Source organism: Somniosus microcephalus, chromosome 11, assembly GCF_052327205.1.
Source record: "Somniosus microcephalus isolate GS21.2 chromosome 11, FLI_Smic_1.0, whole genome shotgun sequence".
NCBI lineage: Eukaryota > Metazoa > Chordata > Chondrichthyes > Squaliformes > Somniosidae > Somniosus > Somniosus microcephalus.
Genome location: NC_140997.1, coordinates 7,039,771 through 7,056,396, shown reverse-complemented (window position 1 = coordinate 7,056,396; position 16,626 = coordinate 7,039,771). Strand labels below are relative to the sequence as shown.

Genomic DNA, 16,626 nt, shown 5'->3' with positions numbered 1-16,626 from the left:
CAGGAGAGAGTGAGTGGAATGAGAGGTGATCTCATTGAAAGATACAAAATTACAGGGCTTGACAGGGTAGATGCAGGGAGGATGTTTCCCCTGGCTGGGGAGTCTAGAACCAGGGGTCACAGTCTCAGGATAAGGGTTCAGCCATTTAGAACCGAGATGAGAAATTTCTTCACTCAGAGGGTGGTGAATCTTTGGCATTCTCTACCCCAGAGGGCTGTGGAGACTCAGTCGTCGAGTATATTCAAGACAGATTTTTGGGAACTAAGGGAATCAAGGGATATGGGGATAGTGCGGGAAGGTTGAGTTGAGGTAGAAGATCAGCCATGATCTTACTGAATGGCAGAGCAGGTTCGAGGGGCCGAATGTCCGACTCCTGCTCCGAATTCTGATGTCCTTGTGACCCCACTCCCCCCCCATTCCCCTGCTCCCCCGCCCCACCTCATTCCCCCGCTCCCCCGCCCCACCTCATTCCCCCGCTCCCCCGCCCCACCTCATTCCCCCGCTCCCCCTCATTCCCCCGCTCCCCCTCACCAAGCCTCCCCTCCGACCCAATTGTAGATCCTCGGGCGTGCCCCCACTGAGATAAGAAATCCCACCACAAAAGGGGATAGATCCGGACTCCATTCCCATTCTGTGTGGCTCAGGATCACACCAGGTCATCCATATGCCAACTGGGGTGCCTCTCAAGTTGAAGGAGTCCTTTTAAAATGCTGTTATTTTTGTTTGTTTGATCAGGCTTCCTGCACCTGGGCGGACTCCGTACTGCGCTGTACAATTACATATTTGCCAAAAAACATGGAGGCAGCTTTATACTCCGGATAGAAGATACGGATCAGAGCCGCCTTGTTCCTGGAGCAGCGGAAAGCATCGAGGATGTACTGGAGTGGGCAGGTATTGTACACAACTCTGAGCTGGGAGAGTGTAATAGCCCCCCTCAGTAAAAGGCTCTCGATTATAACACTCTCTCTCTAACACGCTTTCAGTGTAAAGCACTCGATTATAACACTCTCTCACACAATCTTCACTTTATTATGTTTATGTTTATGTATTACAAGCCAAATGAATGTTGAATGTTAAATGTCTTAATCAAAATGTACACTCTCGGGAGCCGCAAGCCTACATTTCGTTGTACTGCACTTGTGCACTAACAATGACAATAAAGTTGATTATTATATTATTATAATCCACCCTCAGTATAAGGCACTCGATTATAACACTCTCTCTCACACTCCCCACCCTCAGTATAAGGCACTCGATTATAACACTCTCTCACACACTCCACCCTCAGTATAAGGCTCTCGATTATAACACTCTCTCACACACTCCACCCTCAGTATAAGGCTCTCGATTATAACACTCTCTCACACACTCCACCCTCAGTATAAGGCTCTCGATTATAACACTCTCTCTCACACTCCAGCCTCAGTATAAGGCACTCGATTATAACACTCTCTCACACTCCACCCTCAGTATAAGGCTCTCGATTATAACACTCTCTCACACTCCACCCTCAGTATAAGGCTCTCGATTATAACACTCTCACACGCCCCACCCTCAGTATAAGGCTCCTGGTGTTGTTGTGCAGGTATCCCCCCTGACGAAAGCCCTCGGCGAGGAGGATCCTGTGGACCATACCAGCAGTCTGAGCGACTGGATCTGTACCTGAAGGCAACTGAGATGCTGGTGATGAGGAATGCCGCGTATTATTGCTTCTGCAGCCCCCAGCGCCTGGAAGTGTTGAAGAAGGAAGCACTGAGAATGAGACAGACACCAAAGTAGGTTTGAAGGATGTGGTTCCAGGGAGCTGTCCAATGGACACGGGTCATTTGCCTTTTGCCCCCCCCCCCCCCGACTCCTTGCCTTTGATTTTATTCTTTTACTTGAAGGAGGAGGCTCAGCCACGCTCTGATTAAATGGCGGAACAGGCTTGATGGGCTGAGTGGCTTCCTCCTGTTTCTATGACTCCATTGGGAAAAACCTTACTGTGGGAAACTGGGACCAGGACAGCCTCCTACCTTCACCACCTCCCCCCCACCCTCCTACCCCGATCCACCCTCCTACCCCCCCAGCCTCCTACCCGCTGTCCAAACCTGCCACCCCTCCCCCGCCCTAATATCGCTCCCGCTCAACCCCTTCAGTCATCTTACCTTATGTTGCACTGTCAATTGACACCATCTAGCCCTGATTGGCTAAAGATATCGTTAAAAAATATGGACTTTCATCTCTGCATGGTCCATTCATATATGCCCTGTCCGTTAATATACACCCCATCCTCTTGAAGTGTAGTCACTGTTTTAGGAAACGCGGCAGCCAATTTGTGTACACCAAGCTCCCACAAACAGCACTGAGATAATGACCAGATAATCTGTTTTAGTGATGTTGGTTGAGGGATAAATATTGGTCAGGATACCGGGGAGAATGCCCCATTTTTTTATTTATTCGTTCACTGGATGTGGGTGTCGCTGGCAAGGCCGGCATTTATTGCCCATCCCTAATTACCCTCGAGAAGGTGGTGGTGAGCCGCCTTCTTGAACCGCTGCAGTCCGTGTGGTGAAGTTACTCCCACAGCGCTGACTTTGTCGCAGCAGTTTGGTAGAATTGAGTGTCTCGCTGGGCCATTTCAGAGGGCAGTTAAAAGCCAACCACCTTGCTGGGTCTGGAGTCACATATAGGCCAGACACGGGTAAGGACTGCCTAAAGGACATAGGTCATTTACGACAATCTAGTAGTCACCATTACTGATACTGAGATTTATTTAATTAATTGAATTTAAATTCCACAGCTGCCGTAGTGGGATTTGAACTTGCGTCTCTGGATTATTAGTCCAGGCCTCGGGATTACTAGCCCAGTAACCTAACCACTATGCTACCATATCTGCTCTTCTTCGAATAGTACCGTAGGATCTTTTACATCCACCTCAGAGAGCAGACGGGGTCTCAGTCTCATGGCTCTTCCGAAAGACGGCACCTCCGACAGTGCAGCACTCCCTCAGCACTGCACTGGGAGTGTCAGCCTGGATGATGAGCTCAAGTCTCGGGAGCGGGACTTGAACCCACGACCTTCCGACTCCTCCCTTTAATATAAACGCTGTCCCTTTTCAGATATGATAATCGCTGTCGACACCTGACTTCGAGGCAGGTGGAGGAGCGACTGGCACAAGGATGCCCACATGTTGTCCGATTTCGACTGGAGGAGGGCGCCGAGCCCTTCGAAGACCTTGTGTACGGACTGAGCAGGCTGGAGCCCGCCAGCGTGGAGGGCGACCCCGTCATCATTAAGGCGGACGGGTTCCCGACCTACCACTTGGCGAATGTGGTCGATGACCACCACATGAGGATCAGCCACGTTCTGCGGGGCACCGAGTGGCTGGCTTCCACCGCCAAGCACGTGCTGATGCACAGGGCCTTCGGCTGGGAGCCACCAGCTTTCGCCCACCTCCCTCTCCTCCTGAACAAAGACGGCAGCAAGCTCTCCAAGCGGCAGGGCGATCTCTTCATCCACAACTTTTCCCGGAATGGATTCCTGCCAGAAGCTTTACTCGACATTGTCACCAACTGTGGATCCGGCTTCTCAGGTACTGAGTGAGGAAAGGGCTTCACTCTGTCTCGAGTGTGTTGTACACAGGACCGTGCGCAGGCTGGAGTGTGTTGTACACAGGACCGTGCGCAGGCTGGAGTGTGTTGTACACAGGACCGTGCGCAGGCTGGAGTGTGTTGTACACAGGACCGTGCGCAGGCTGGAGTGTGTTGTACACAGGACTGTGCGCAGGCTGGAGTGCGTTGTACACAGGACCGTGCGCAGGCTGGAGTGCGTTGTACACAGGACCGTGCGCAGGCTGGAGTGCGTTGTACACAGGACCGTGCGCAGGCTGGAGTGCGTTGTACACAGGACCGTGCGCAGGCTGGAGTGCGTTGTACACAGGACCGTGCGCAGGCTGGAGTGCGTTGTACACAGGACCGTGCGCAGGCTGGAGTGCGTTGTACACAGGACCGTGCGCAGGCTGGAGTGCGTTGTACACAGGACCGTGCGCAGGCTGGAGTGCGTTGTACACAGGACCGTGCGCAGGCTGGAGTGCGTTGTACACAGGACCGTGCGCAGGCTGGAGTGCGTTGTACACAGGACCGTGCGCAGGCTGGAGTGCGTTGTACACAGGACCGTGCGCAGGCTGGAGTGCGTTGTACACAGGACCGTGCGCAGGCTGGAGTGCGTTGTACACAGGACCGTGCGCAGGCTGGAGTGCGTTGTACACAGGACCGTGCGCAGGCTGGAGTGCGTTGTACACAGGACCGTGCGCAGGCTGGAGTGCGTTGTACACAGGACCGTGCGCAGGCTGGAGTGCGTTGTACACAGGACCGTGCGCAGGCTGGAGTGCGTTGTACACAGGACCGTGCGCAGGCTGGAGTGCGTTGTACACAGGACCGTGCGCAGGCTGGAGTGTGTTGTACACAGGACCGCGCGCAGGCTGGAGTGTGTTGTACACAGGACCGTGCGCAGGCTGGAGTGCGTTGTACACAGGACCGTGCGCAGGCTGGAGTGCGTTGTACACAGGACCGTGCGCAGGCTGGAGTGTGTTGTACACAGGACCGCGCGCAGGCTGGAGTGTGTTGTACACAGGACCGCGCGCAGGCTGGAGTGTGTTGTACACAGGACCGCGCGCAGGCTGGAGTGTGTTGTACACAGGACCGCGCGCAGGCTGGAGTGTGTTGTACGCAGGACCGCGCGCAGGCTGGAGTGTGTTGTACACAGGACCGCGCGCAGGCTGGCGTGTGTTGTACGCAGGACCGCGCGCGGGTTGGAGTGTTGTACGCAGGACCGCGCGCAGGCTGGAGTGTGTTGTACGCAGGACCGCGCGCAGGCTGGAGTGTGTTGTACGCAGGACCGCGCGCAGGCTGGAGAGTGTTGTACGCAGGACCGCGCGCAGGCTGGAGTGTGTTGTACGCAGGACCGCGCGCAGGCTGCAGTGTGTTGTACGCAGGACCGCGCGCAGGCTGGAGTGTGTTGTACGCAGGACCGCGCGCAGGCTGGAGCGTGTTGTACGCAGGACCGCGCGCAGGCTGGAGAGTGTTGTACGCAGGACCGCGCGCAGGCTGGAGCGTGTTGTACGCAGGACCGCGCGCAGGCTGGAGCGTGTTGTACGCAGGACCGCGCGCAGGCTGGAGCGTGTTGTACGCAGGACCGGACGCAGGCTGGAGCGTGTTGTACGCAGGACCGCGCGCAGGCTGGAGCGTGTTGTACGCAGGACCGCGCGCAGGCTGGAGTGTGTTGTACGCAGGACCGCGCGCAGGCTGGAGTGTGTTGTACGCAGGACCGCGCGCAGGCTGGAGTGTTGTACGCAGGACCGCGCGCAGGCTGGAGTGTGTTGTGCGCAGGACCGCGCGCAGGCTGGAGAGTGTTGTACGCAGGACCGCGCGTCGGCTGGAGAGTGTTGTACGCAGGACCGCGTGCCATCTGGAGAGTGTTGTACGCAGAACCGCGCGCCGGCTGGAGGGTGTTGTACGCAGGACCGCGCGCCGGCTGGAGTGTGTTGTACGCAGGACCGCGCGCCGGCTGGAGTGTGTTGTACGCAGGGCCGCGCGCAGGCTGGAGTGTGTTGTACGCAGGACTGCGCGCAGGCTGGAGAGTGTCAGCAGCGTAGATGAAGCCTGGCAGCAGCCATTCTCACTCCCGGTGCCCATGGCGTGGAGCGGTGCGAAGACCCACAGAGGGGAGTCGGAGAAAGTGGAAAAGAAACGTAAGTGAGGTGGAGGTCGTGTGAAAATTCGTTCTCTTTATTTTGTGTTTCCAGGAAACCGCCCGGGTCGAATCCTGGATGAGCTGGTCAGCGAGTTTGATGTGACCAGGATCACAACCCACTCCGCACTCCTGGACCTTGACAAGCTGCCAGAATTCAACAGGTGTGTAAGTATCCCAGTGTGTAACACACACACACACGCTCTTTAAAAGCATTTCTCCACAGTACCGGCAGTGTGTGCCCTGTCCCCTACACATGGCACTATTCGAAGAGGAGCAGGGGTGGTCTCCCTGATGTCCTGGCCAGTTGCTGTTTATGGGACCTTACTGCGGTGAATGTGCTTCAAAAGCAGTTCATTAGCTGTGAAGCACTTTGGGACGTCCTGAGGATGTGATAAGGCGCTATAGAAATGCAAGTTTGTTGCTGAACCGTACAGATGGTGGTGGCCCCGGAATTGATTCCTGGTCTGTACTGAGTTAGCTAATCTCAGTCAGGGCACCACAGTTGGCAATCTCAGCACCCTTGGGTTGAGGAGGGTGAAAATCCGCTAGGGTCCAACTGATGTGTTAACCCGGGGGAATTACTGTGTGAAAACGGTACAGGATGACCCCACGACAGAACAGCTGGCCCGCCCATTGTCTGGGTTCAAACACGATGAATGTTGGGTGAGATAGAGGAGGCTGTTCCCCAGCAGGGAGTCAATGCCTTTGGGGAAAAAAATAATGGGATGGCAGGAATGATGTATGAGGAGAGATTGTGTCGATTGGGCTTATACTCACTGGAGTTTAGAAGATTGAGAGGGGATCTCATCGAAACCTATAAAATTCTGTCAGGCCTGGACAGACTAGATGCTGGAAGGATGTTCCCGATGGTCGGGGAGTCCAGAACCAGGGGTCATAGTCTAAGGATAAGGGGTAGGACATTTAGGACTGAAATGAGGAGGAATTTCTTCACCCAAAGAGTGGTGAACCTGTGGAATTCTCTGCCACAGAGGGCGGTGGAGGCCAGTTCATTAAATATATTCAAGAAAGAGTTGGATATATTTCTTAAGGCTAAAGGGATCAAGGGCTATGGGGAGAAGGCAGGGACAGGGTACTGAATTTGGATGATCAGCCATGATCTCATTGAATGGCGGAGCAGGCTCGAAGGGCCGAATGGCCTACTCCTGCTCCTATGTTTCTATGTTTCTATGAAAGACTTGCATTTCTATAGCGCCTTTCACGACCACCGGATGTCCCAAAGCGCTTTACAGCCAATGAAGTACTTTTTGAAGTGTAGTCACTGTTGTAATGTGGGAAACGCAGCAGCCAATTTGCGCTCCGCAAGCTCCCACAAACAGCAACGTGATAATGACCAGATAATCTGTTCTGGTGATGTTGATTGAGGGATAAATCTTGGCCAGGACACCGGGGAGAACTCCCCTGCTCTTCTTCGAAATAGTGCCGTGGGATCTTCTATGTCCATCTGAGAGAGCAGACGGGGCCTCAGTTTAACGTCTCATCCGAAAGACGGAACCTCTGACAGTGCCGCGCTCCCTCAGTACTGCCCTGGAGTGTCAACCTAGATTTTGGGCTCAAGTCCCTGGAGTGGGACTTGAACCCACAACCTTCTGACTCAGAGGCGAGTGTGCTACCCCACTGAGCCATGGCTGACACTTGGGAGAGATGGGGAGGAAATGGAAGCAAGGGCAGAACTGAAAGGATGCTGTTGGGTTTTGTAAGCGTAAAGCCAGCCCCCACACGGCTGTGGGTCAGCACAGGTCCGTGCGGGTGCTGGGGCCAAGGGGAACGGCGGAGAGTGCGGATCGTGCCGCTTTAACACAGATGAGCAGCTGACTGTGGGCCTGGTGCTCGTCTCTCCCGTCGACTAACGTTGAGCGCTCAGCTTTCAAGATATTAAGGGGAACCGATAGGGTAGATAGAGAGAATCTAGTTCCACTGGTTGGGGATTCTAGGACTAGTGGGGCAGAGTCTAAAAACTAGAGCCAGACCTTTCAGGAGTGAAATTAGGAAACACTTCTACACACAAAGGGTGGTGGAAGTTTGGAAACATAGAAGATAGGAGCAGGAGTCGGCCATTCGGCCCCTCGAGCCTGCTCCGCCATTTAATGAGATCATGGCTGATCATCCAAATTCAGTACCCTGTTCCTGCCTTCTCCCCATATCCCTTGATTCCTTTAGCCTTAAGAAATATATCTAACTCCTTCTTGAATATATTTAATGAATTGGCCTCCACTGCCTTCTGTGGTAGAGAATTCCACAGGTTCACCACTCTCTGGGTGAGGAAATTCCTCCTCATCTCTGTCCTAAATGGCTTACCCCTTATCCTTAGACTGTGACCCCTGGTTCTGGACTCCCCAGCCATCGGGAACATCCTTCCTGCATCTAGTCTGTCTAGTCCTGTTAGAATTTTATAAGTTTCGATGAGATTCCCTCTCATTCTTCTAAACTCCAGCGAGTATAATCCCTCTCATTCTTCTAAACTCCAGCGAGTATAAGCCCAATCGACCCAATCTCTCCTCATACGTCATTCCTGCCATCCCAGGTATCAGTCTGGTGAATCTTCGCTGCACACTCTCCATGGCAAGAACATCCTTCCTCAGATAAGGCGACCAAAACTGCACACAATACTCAAGGTGCAGTCTCACCAAGGCCCTGTACAACTGCAGCAAGACATCTTTGCTCCTGTACTCGAACCCTCTCGCTACGAAGGCCAACATACCATTTGCCTTCTTAACCGCCTGCTGCACCTGCATGCTTACCGTCAGCGACTGGAACTCTCTTCTGCAAAGGGCAATTGATGCTAGATCAATTAATTTTAAATTGGAGATTGATAGCTTTTTGTTAACCAAAGGTATTAAGGGATATGGGCCAAAGGCAGGTATATGGAGTTAGGTCACAGAGCAGCATGGTTTAATTTCAAATTCAATTGGAGGGTGAGAAAGTTGGGTCTCAAACCAGTGTCCTGATCTTAAATAAAGGCAATTACAAAGGTATGAAGGCAGAGTTGGCTAAAGTGGACTGGGAAAATAGATTCCAGGCTAAGACGGTTGATAAGCAATGGCAGACATTTAAGGAGATATTTCATAACTCTCAACAAAAATATAATCCAGTGAGAAGAAGAGACTTTAAGAGAAAGGAGAACCACCTGTGGCTAATTAAGGAAGTAAAGGACAGTATCACATTGCAACATTGTATGGTTTTGTTTTCAAAGATTAGTGGAAGGCCAGAGGATTGGGAAATTTTTAAAAACCAGCAAAGGACGACTAAAAAAATAATAAAGAGAGAGAAGATCGCTTATGAGAGTAAACTAGCAAGAAATATAAAAACAGATAGTAAGAGCTTCTACAGGTATATAAAAAGGAAGAGAGTAGCTAAAGTAAACGTTGGTCCCTTAGAGGATGAGACTGGGGAATTAATAATGGGAAACGGGGAAATGGCAGAGACTTTGAACAAATATTTTGTATCAGTCGTCACGGTAGAAGACACTAAAACCATCCCAATAACACATAATCAAGGGGCTATAGGGAGGGGGGAACTTAAAACAATCACTAAAAAAAAAAGTACTCGGTAAAATAATGGGACTAAAGGTGGACAAAACCCCTGGACCTGATGGCCTGCATCCTCGAGTCTTAAAAGAAGTGGCTGCAGAGATAGTGGATGCATTGGTTGCAATATACCAAAATTCCCTGGATTCTGGCGAGGTCCCAGCAGACTGGAAAACAACAAATGTGACGCCCCTATTTAAGAAGGGAGGGAGACAGAAAGCAGGCAACTGTCGACCAGTTAGCCTAACATCTGTCATTGGAAAATGCTGGAGTCCATTATTAAGGAAGTGGTAGCAGGACATTTAGAAAATCATAATACAGTCAAGCAGAGTCAGCATGGTTTTATGAAAGGGAAATCGTGTTTGACAAATTTGCTGGAGTTCTTTGAGGATGTAACGAGCAGGGTGGATAAAGGGGACCCAGTAGATGTCATGTATTTGGATTTCCAGAAGGCATTCGATAAGGTGCCACATAAAAGGTTACTGCACAAGATAAGAGCTCATGGGGTTGGGGGTAATATATTAGCATGGATAGAGGATTGGCTAACTAACAGAAAACAGAGAGTCGGGATAAATGGGTCATTTTCAGGTTGGCAAACTGTAACTAGTGGGGTGCCACAGGGATCAGTGCTGGGGCCTCACCTATTTACAATCTATATTAATGACTTGGATGAAGGGACCGAGTGTAATGTAGCCAAATTTGCTGATGATACAAAGATAGGTGGGAAAGCAAATTGTGCGGAGGACACAGAGAATCTGCAAAGGGAAATAGACTGGCTAAGTGAGTGGGCAAACATTTGGCAGATGGAGTATAATGTGGGAGAGTGTGCAGCGAAGATTCACCAGGCTGATACCTGGGATGGCAGGAATGACGTATGAGGAGAGATTGGGTCGATTGGGCTTATACTCGCTGGAGTTTAGAAGAATGAGAGGGAATCTCATCGAAACTTATAAAATTCTAACAGGACTAGACAGACTTGATGCAGGAAGGATGTTCCCGATGGCCGGGGAGTCCAGAACCAGGGGTCACAGTCTAAGGATAAGGGGTAAGCCATTTAGGACAGAGATGAGGAGGAATTTCCTCACCCAGAGAGTGGTGAACCTGTGGAATTCTCTACCACAGAAGGCAGTGGAGGCCAATTCATTAAATATATTCAAGAAAATCAAAAAAGCAAATTATTTAAATGGAGAGAGATTACAAAATGCTACAGTTCAGAGGGACCTGGGGGTCCTTGTGCATGAAACACAAAAAGTTAGCATGCAGGTACAGCAAGTAATCAAAAAGGCAAATGGAATGTTGGCCTTTATTTCAAGGGGGCTGGAGTATAAAAGCAGGGAAGTCCTGCTACAACTGTACAGAGCGTTGGTGAGACCACACCTGGAGTACTGCGTACAGTTTTGGTCTCCTTATTTAAGGAAGGATATACTTGCATTGGAGGCAGTTCAGAGACGATTCACTCGGTTAATTCCTGAGATGAGGGAGTTTTCTTATGAAGAAAGGTTGACCAGGTTGGGCCTATACTCATTGGAGTTTAGAAGAATGAGAGGTGACCTTATTGAAACATATAAGATTCTGAGGGGGCTCGACAAGGTAGATGCAGAGAGGATGTTTCCCCTCGTGGGGAAATCTAGAACTAGGGGGCATAGTTTTAGAATAAGGGGGCGCCCATTTAAGACGGAGATGAGGAGGAATTTCTTCTCTCAGAGGGTCGTGAATCTTTGGAATTCTCTTCCCCAGAGAGCTGTGGAGGCGGAGTCATTGAATATATTTAAGGTGGAGATAGACAGATTTTTGAACGATAAGGGAGTCGAGGGTTATGGGGAGCGGGCAGGGAAGTGGAGCTGAGCCCAAGATCAGATCAGCCATGATCTTATTGAATGGTGGAACAGGCTCGAGGGGCTGAATGGCCGACTCCTGTTCCTGTCCTTACCCACCTGCTGCCTTCTCTTGTCCGGCAGAATTCACTTGCTGCGCCGTATCGAGAGTGCCGGATCGCGGCGGGAGTTGGTGGCGGAGCTTCAAGGCCTGGTTGAGAAGGTGTACGGGGAGAAGCTGCTGGACCGGGAGGCCCTGTGTGCGGACTATGTGGAGCGGGTGCTGCTGCATCGGAAGGTAGGAGCAGTGCCGAACCTCATTTTCAATTTCCCCTCCCTCTTTCGGAACTCTGTAACCGTGGCCTGGCCCAGGGACTGGTTACCTGCCCAGACTGCTGATGTGCAAGGACAAGAACGACTCTCCTGGGCCGGGCCGGTCCGGACTTCCAACCCACTCGGGTATGGTTTGTTAGCCTTCGTAGCAAGAGGATTCGAGTACAGGAACAAGGATGTCTTGCAGCAGTTGTACAGGGCCTTGGTGAGACCACACCTTGAGTATTGTGTGCAGTTTTGGTCGCCTTATCTGAGGAAGGATGTTCTTGCCATGGAGGGAGTGCAGCGAAGATTCACCAGACTGATACCTGGGATGGCAGGAATGACGTATGAGGAGAGATTGGGTCGATTGGGCTTATACTCACTGGAGTTTAGAAGAATGAGAGGGGATCTCATTGAAACTTATAAAATTCTAACAGTACTAGACAGACTAGATGCAGGAAGGATGTTCCCGATGGTCGGGGAGTCCAGAACCAGGGGTCACAGTCTAAGGATAAGGGGTAAGCCATTTAGGACAGAGATGAGGAGGAATTTCTTCACCCAGAGAGTGGTGAACCTGTGGAATTCTCTACCACACAAGGCAGTGGAGGCCAATTCATTAAATATATTCAAGAAGGAGTTGGATATATTTCTTAAGGCTAAAGGGACCAAGGGGTATGGGGAGAAAGCAGGGACAGGGTACTGAATTTGGATGATCAGCCATGATCGCATTGAATGGCGGAGCAGGCTCGAGGGGCCGAATGGCCTACTCCTGCTCCTATCTTCTATGTTTGACCCAGGATCCAGCAGCGAAAGCTCGGTGTTAACGAACTGCAAACGAGGCTGTAAATTGTACGTTAGCAAAATACTGCGGTTGCTGGAAATCCGAAATAACAACCGAAAACGCTGGAAAAACTCAGCAGGCCAGGCAACATCCGAGGAGAGAGAAATAGAGTCAACATTTCAGGTCGAAGACCTTTCGTCAGAACTGGAAAAAAACAGGAAAGGGGATAGATTTTAAAGCAAGTTTAGGGGCTGGGAAAGGGGGGAGGGGTTGAAAGAACAAAAGGGGAAGGTCAGCGACAGGATAGAAAGCAGGAGAAGTAAAGAGACATTGAGAGACATTGAGTGACATTGAGTGACATTGGGAGACATTGAGTGACATTGAGTGACATTGGGAGACATTGAGTGACGTTGAGAGACGTTGAGTGACATTGGGAGACATTGAGTGACATTGGGAGACATTGAGTGACATTGAGAGACATTGAGAGACATAGAGACGTTGAGCGACTGAGAGACATTGGGAGACATTGGGTGACATTGAGTGACATTGAGAAACTGAGTGACATTGGGAGACATTGAGAGACTGAGTGACGTTGAGTGACGTTGAGTGACGTTGAGTGACGTTGAGTGACGTTGAGTGACGTTGAGTGACGTTGAGTGACATTGGGAGACATTGGGAGACATTGAGTGACATTGAGTGACATTGAGAAACTGAGTGACGTTGAGTGACATTGGGAGACATTGAGTGACATTGGGAGACATTGGGTGACATTGAGTGACATTGGGAGACATTGGGAGACATTAGGTGACATTGGGTGACATTGAGTGACATTGGGAGACATTAGGTGACATTGGGAGACATTGGGTGACATTGAGTGACATTGGGTGACACTGAGTGACATTGGGAGACATTGGGTGACATTGAGTGACATTGGGAGACATTGGGTGACATTGAGTGACATTGGGAGACATTGGGAGACATTGAGTGACATTGGGAGACATTGAGAAACTGAGTGACATTGAGAGACATTCAAGGACATTCATTCTGCCCGGGCCATTCACACTTCATCCAGAGCCATCCTTTGTTCCTTGAATCTCTCTTAATGTCTCTTTACTTCTCCTGCTTTCTACCCTGTCGCTGACCTTCCCCTTTTGTTCTTTCATCCCCTCCACCTTTTCCCAGCCACTAAACTTGCTTTAAAATCTATCCACTTTCCTGTTTTTTTCCAGTTCTGACGAAGGGTCATCGACCCGAAACGTTGACTCTATTTCTCTCTCCACGGATGCTGCCTGACCTGCTGAGTTTTTCCAGTGTTTTCTGTTGTTGTTTTGTAAATTGTATGTTTTTTACACTCTGACAGGGGCATATCACCCGCTTGCGGGACCTGGTGTCACCGACCTACTCCTACCTGTGGATCCAGCCTCTTGTGCCCAGTGAGCAGATCGAGAATCTGTCGGTAGATGGAGAGAAGATTTGTAGCGTGGTTCTGCGGTAAGTGTCTGTCTGTCGCCTCCTCATTCGCCAGCTTTGCACGGGCTGCCTGGACTGGAGTTGTACAGAACACACGTCCGTTTGGAGCATAACGCTCCCCATCTGCCATTGTTTCTGTTCCCTCCCCCCCTTCACTTGGCCGGTACAACACTCTCCCCGTCCCACCCCACTGCTTACAGCAGGCGCAGCTCGTGTCCGCATGATTTACCCGCTTATACGCAGCGCGCGGTGAAATCGATGGCCAATGCCGCGATCCCCGCTGCCTCTGCCGCTCACTGAAACGCGGATCGCCGTGGGCTGTGGTTTCCACTTGGCTCCTGCTCGGTCCTGGAGACACTGCCAATTTGCCGGCGGAGAGAGAATCGCACGGCAGCACCGAGGCTTCCTGGAGACCTTGTCAGGGATAAACACTGAACATGACCCATCGGTAAATCCTGTACGGGGGGTAACAACATGAGAAGGACTGCCCGAAATAGCCAGCACAGTTAATATGTTACAAACGGCACCTTTGTAATAGACTCCTATGGAACTGGCGAATGGTTAGTGACATTTGCCCGATATGGGCGCCTGCCTGTAATTAATTTGGACGGTGCAAGTGGTGGGGGCTGTAATATAAGAATTAGGAGCAGGAGCGGCCAATTCTCATGTTCTCCCCAACTCCCAGCTTCTCTCTTTCCCCGTTCACCCTGCAGGTAGAACGTCCCAATCTCCCTGCCCCTCTCCCTCTCCCCCCCCTCCCTGCCCCTCTCCCCCTCTCCCTCTCTCTCTTCTCCCTCTCCCTCTCTCTCTCCTCCCTCTCTCTCTCTCCTCCCTCTCTCTCTTCTCCCTCTCTTCTCCCTCTCTCTCTTCTCCCTCTCTCTCTTCTCCCTCTCTCTCTTCTCCCTCTCTCCTTCTCCCTCTCTCCTTCTCCCTCTCTCCTTCTCCCTCTCTCCTTCTCCCTCTCTCCTTCTCTCCTTCTCTCCCCCTCTCCCTCTCTCTCTTCTCCCTCTCTCTCTTCTCCCTCTCTCTCTTCTCCCTCTCTCTCTTCTCCCTCTCTCTCTTCTCCCTCTCTCCTTCTCCCTCTCTCCTTCTCCCTCTCTCCTTCTCCCTCTCTCCTTCTCCCTCTCTCCTTCTCCCTCTCTCTCTTCTCCCTCTCTCTCTTCTCCCTCTCTCTCCTTCTCCCTCTCTCCTCTCCTCTCCTCGCTCTCTCTCTCTATCTACCTCTCTTTCTCAGTCTCTCTCCCCCCACCCGCCCAGTCCTGGCAGGTAGAACTCTTCCCATCTCCCATGGCTCGCTCTCTCCCTTGCAACACCACCCCAGCCCATCTCCCGCCCCCCCCCCCCCCCCCCCAGTCCTGGCAGCCTGCAAGTCAGTTTTATAAATTCAGATTTAGAATGAGCTAATTAGAACTGACCCTTTGAATTCCAGCCTGTTCCAGACCTGGCCGAATGGCAGTGCGACCCCAGCAGAGCTGAACTCTGAACTGAGAGCGCTACAGACACAGTTCACGGGCACCAAGTACAGTGTCATGATGAAGCTCCTTCGACTGGTTCTCAGTGGGCAGCAGGTACGGAGCAGAGGAGATTTACCGGAATGGTGCCAGGGATGAGGGGCTTCAGTTACGTGGAGAGGCTGGGGCTGACCTCCTTTAGAGCAGAGAAGGTTAAGGGGAGATTCAATAGAGGTGTTCAAAATTTTGAAGGGTTTTGCGAGAGTAGATAGGGAGAAGCGGTTTCCACTGGCAGGAGGGACGGTAACCAGAGGACACCGACTGAAGATTACTGGGGGGAGATGAGGAGAATTTTTTTTGACCTGAGTAAGTTGTTACGATCTGGAATTTGCAAGGCTACGGGGAAAGAGCAGGGAGCGGGATTAATAGGAGAGCTCTACCAAAGAGCTGGCACCGGCGCGACGGGCCGAATGGTCTCCTGTGCTGTAAGCTTGTATGATTCTCCGGTCCTGTGTCCTGTGCTGGCACCCTGTGGGCAAGGGGCAGGGGATCTGATGTCTGCACAGGCTGGCGAGAGGAGGATCGAACAGTGAGCGGGAAATTCTGATGAGCTAAAGTTGCAAGTTTAAATGTGTTTTCCGTTTTATTTTTGGAGGAGCTGATTATATTTTAATTTCCTTGCAGCAAGGACCGAGCGTGGCTGAGATGATGCTGTCCTTGGGGCCTCAGGAGGTGTGTCGACGTCTGCAGCGAGCGGTCGTCCATTAACCACGGCAGCCTTCCTGGGACCTGTACACTTGGGCGGTCATGCGCGATGCACCCCCTCCCCGCCCGGACTTGTATCAACGTGTTTCACGGCTGGGAGACAATCCAGGAAGGGGAAATACGTATATCCAGACTTCATTTACTGCTGGATGCAGCCACCTGGCGCTATTAACAAGCCTCTCGCAACGTCGGGCCCTGGTTTGTGACTGTAGCCCTCTGGCCGGGGGGGCTGGGGAAATAATTGAGTTGCACTCGAGCAGGGAGGGGAGATACACACCTGCCCCACGACACTCGGCTGCTCTCGGGCAGGAGTCTCCAACCCCTGACTGCCCGACCACGCGCGGCCCCCTGGGCTTTGGCTATGTGAGTGCCGAGGACCTCGGGCCCCTCTCGCTCCTTGTCTCTATATTTCCTGCTGCTGTATTGAAGTCTGTATTAATGTTTGGAAAGGGCTGTTTTTGTTTTCACTGGTGGATAAATCCTAAAATCTGAACCCCAAGATCTGTTCGTATCATGGAATGTACAGCACAGAAACAGGCCATTCGGCCCAACTGGTCTATGCTGGTCTTTATGATCCACACGAGTCTCCTCCCACCCCTCTTCATCTCACCGTTAACATATCCTTCTATTCCTTTTGCCCTCGTGTGTTTATCTAGCTTCCCCTTAAATCCATACTATTCGCCTCAACCACTCCCTGTGGTAGCGAGTTCCACATTCTCACCACTCTCTGGGTAAAGAAGCATCTCCTGAAT

General features: G+C 51.6%; 1 protein-coding gene across 2 annotated transcripts in view; it reads left to right on the top strand.

Moving 5' to 3' along the window:
* Nucleotides 1–16,373, top strand: part of ears2 (glutamyl-tRNA synthetase 2, mitochondrial) — a 17,305-nt gene extending 932 nt beyond the window's left edge. The window contains exons 2-9 of one of the 2 annotated variants that reach the window (XM_086000075.1): nucleotides 736–891; nucleotides 1,586–1,775; nucleotides 3,102–3,574; nucleotides 5,786–5,894; nucleotides 11,237–11,390; nucleotides 13,549–13,679; nucleotides 15,088–15,226; nucleotides 15,794–16,373. In XM_086000075.1, coding sequence (XP_085856201.1) covers nucleotides 736–891; nucleotides 1,586–1,775; nucleotides 3,102–3,574; nucleotides 5,786–5,894; nucleotides 11,237–11,390; nucleotides 13,549–13,679; nucleotides 15,088–15,226; nucleotides 15,794–15,877 — 1,436 coding nt within the window. In that variant the 3' untranslated portion in view covers nucleotides 15,878–16,373. Of the gene's footprint in view, nucleotides 1–735; nucleotides 892–1,585; nucleotides 1,776–3,101; nucleotides 3,575–5,785; nucleotides 5,899–11,236; nucleotides 11,391–13,548; nucleotides 13,680–15,087; nucleotides 15,227–15,793 lie in introns of both variants that reach the window. The other variant, XM_086000076.1, reaches the window with a different exon arrangement.
* Nucleotides 16,374–16,626: the final 253 nt, after the last annotated feature.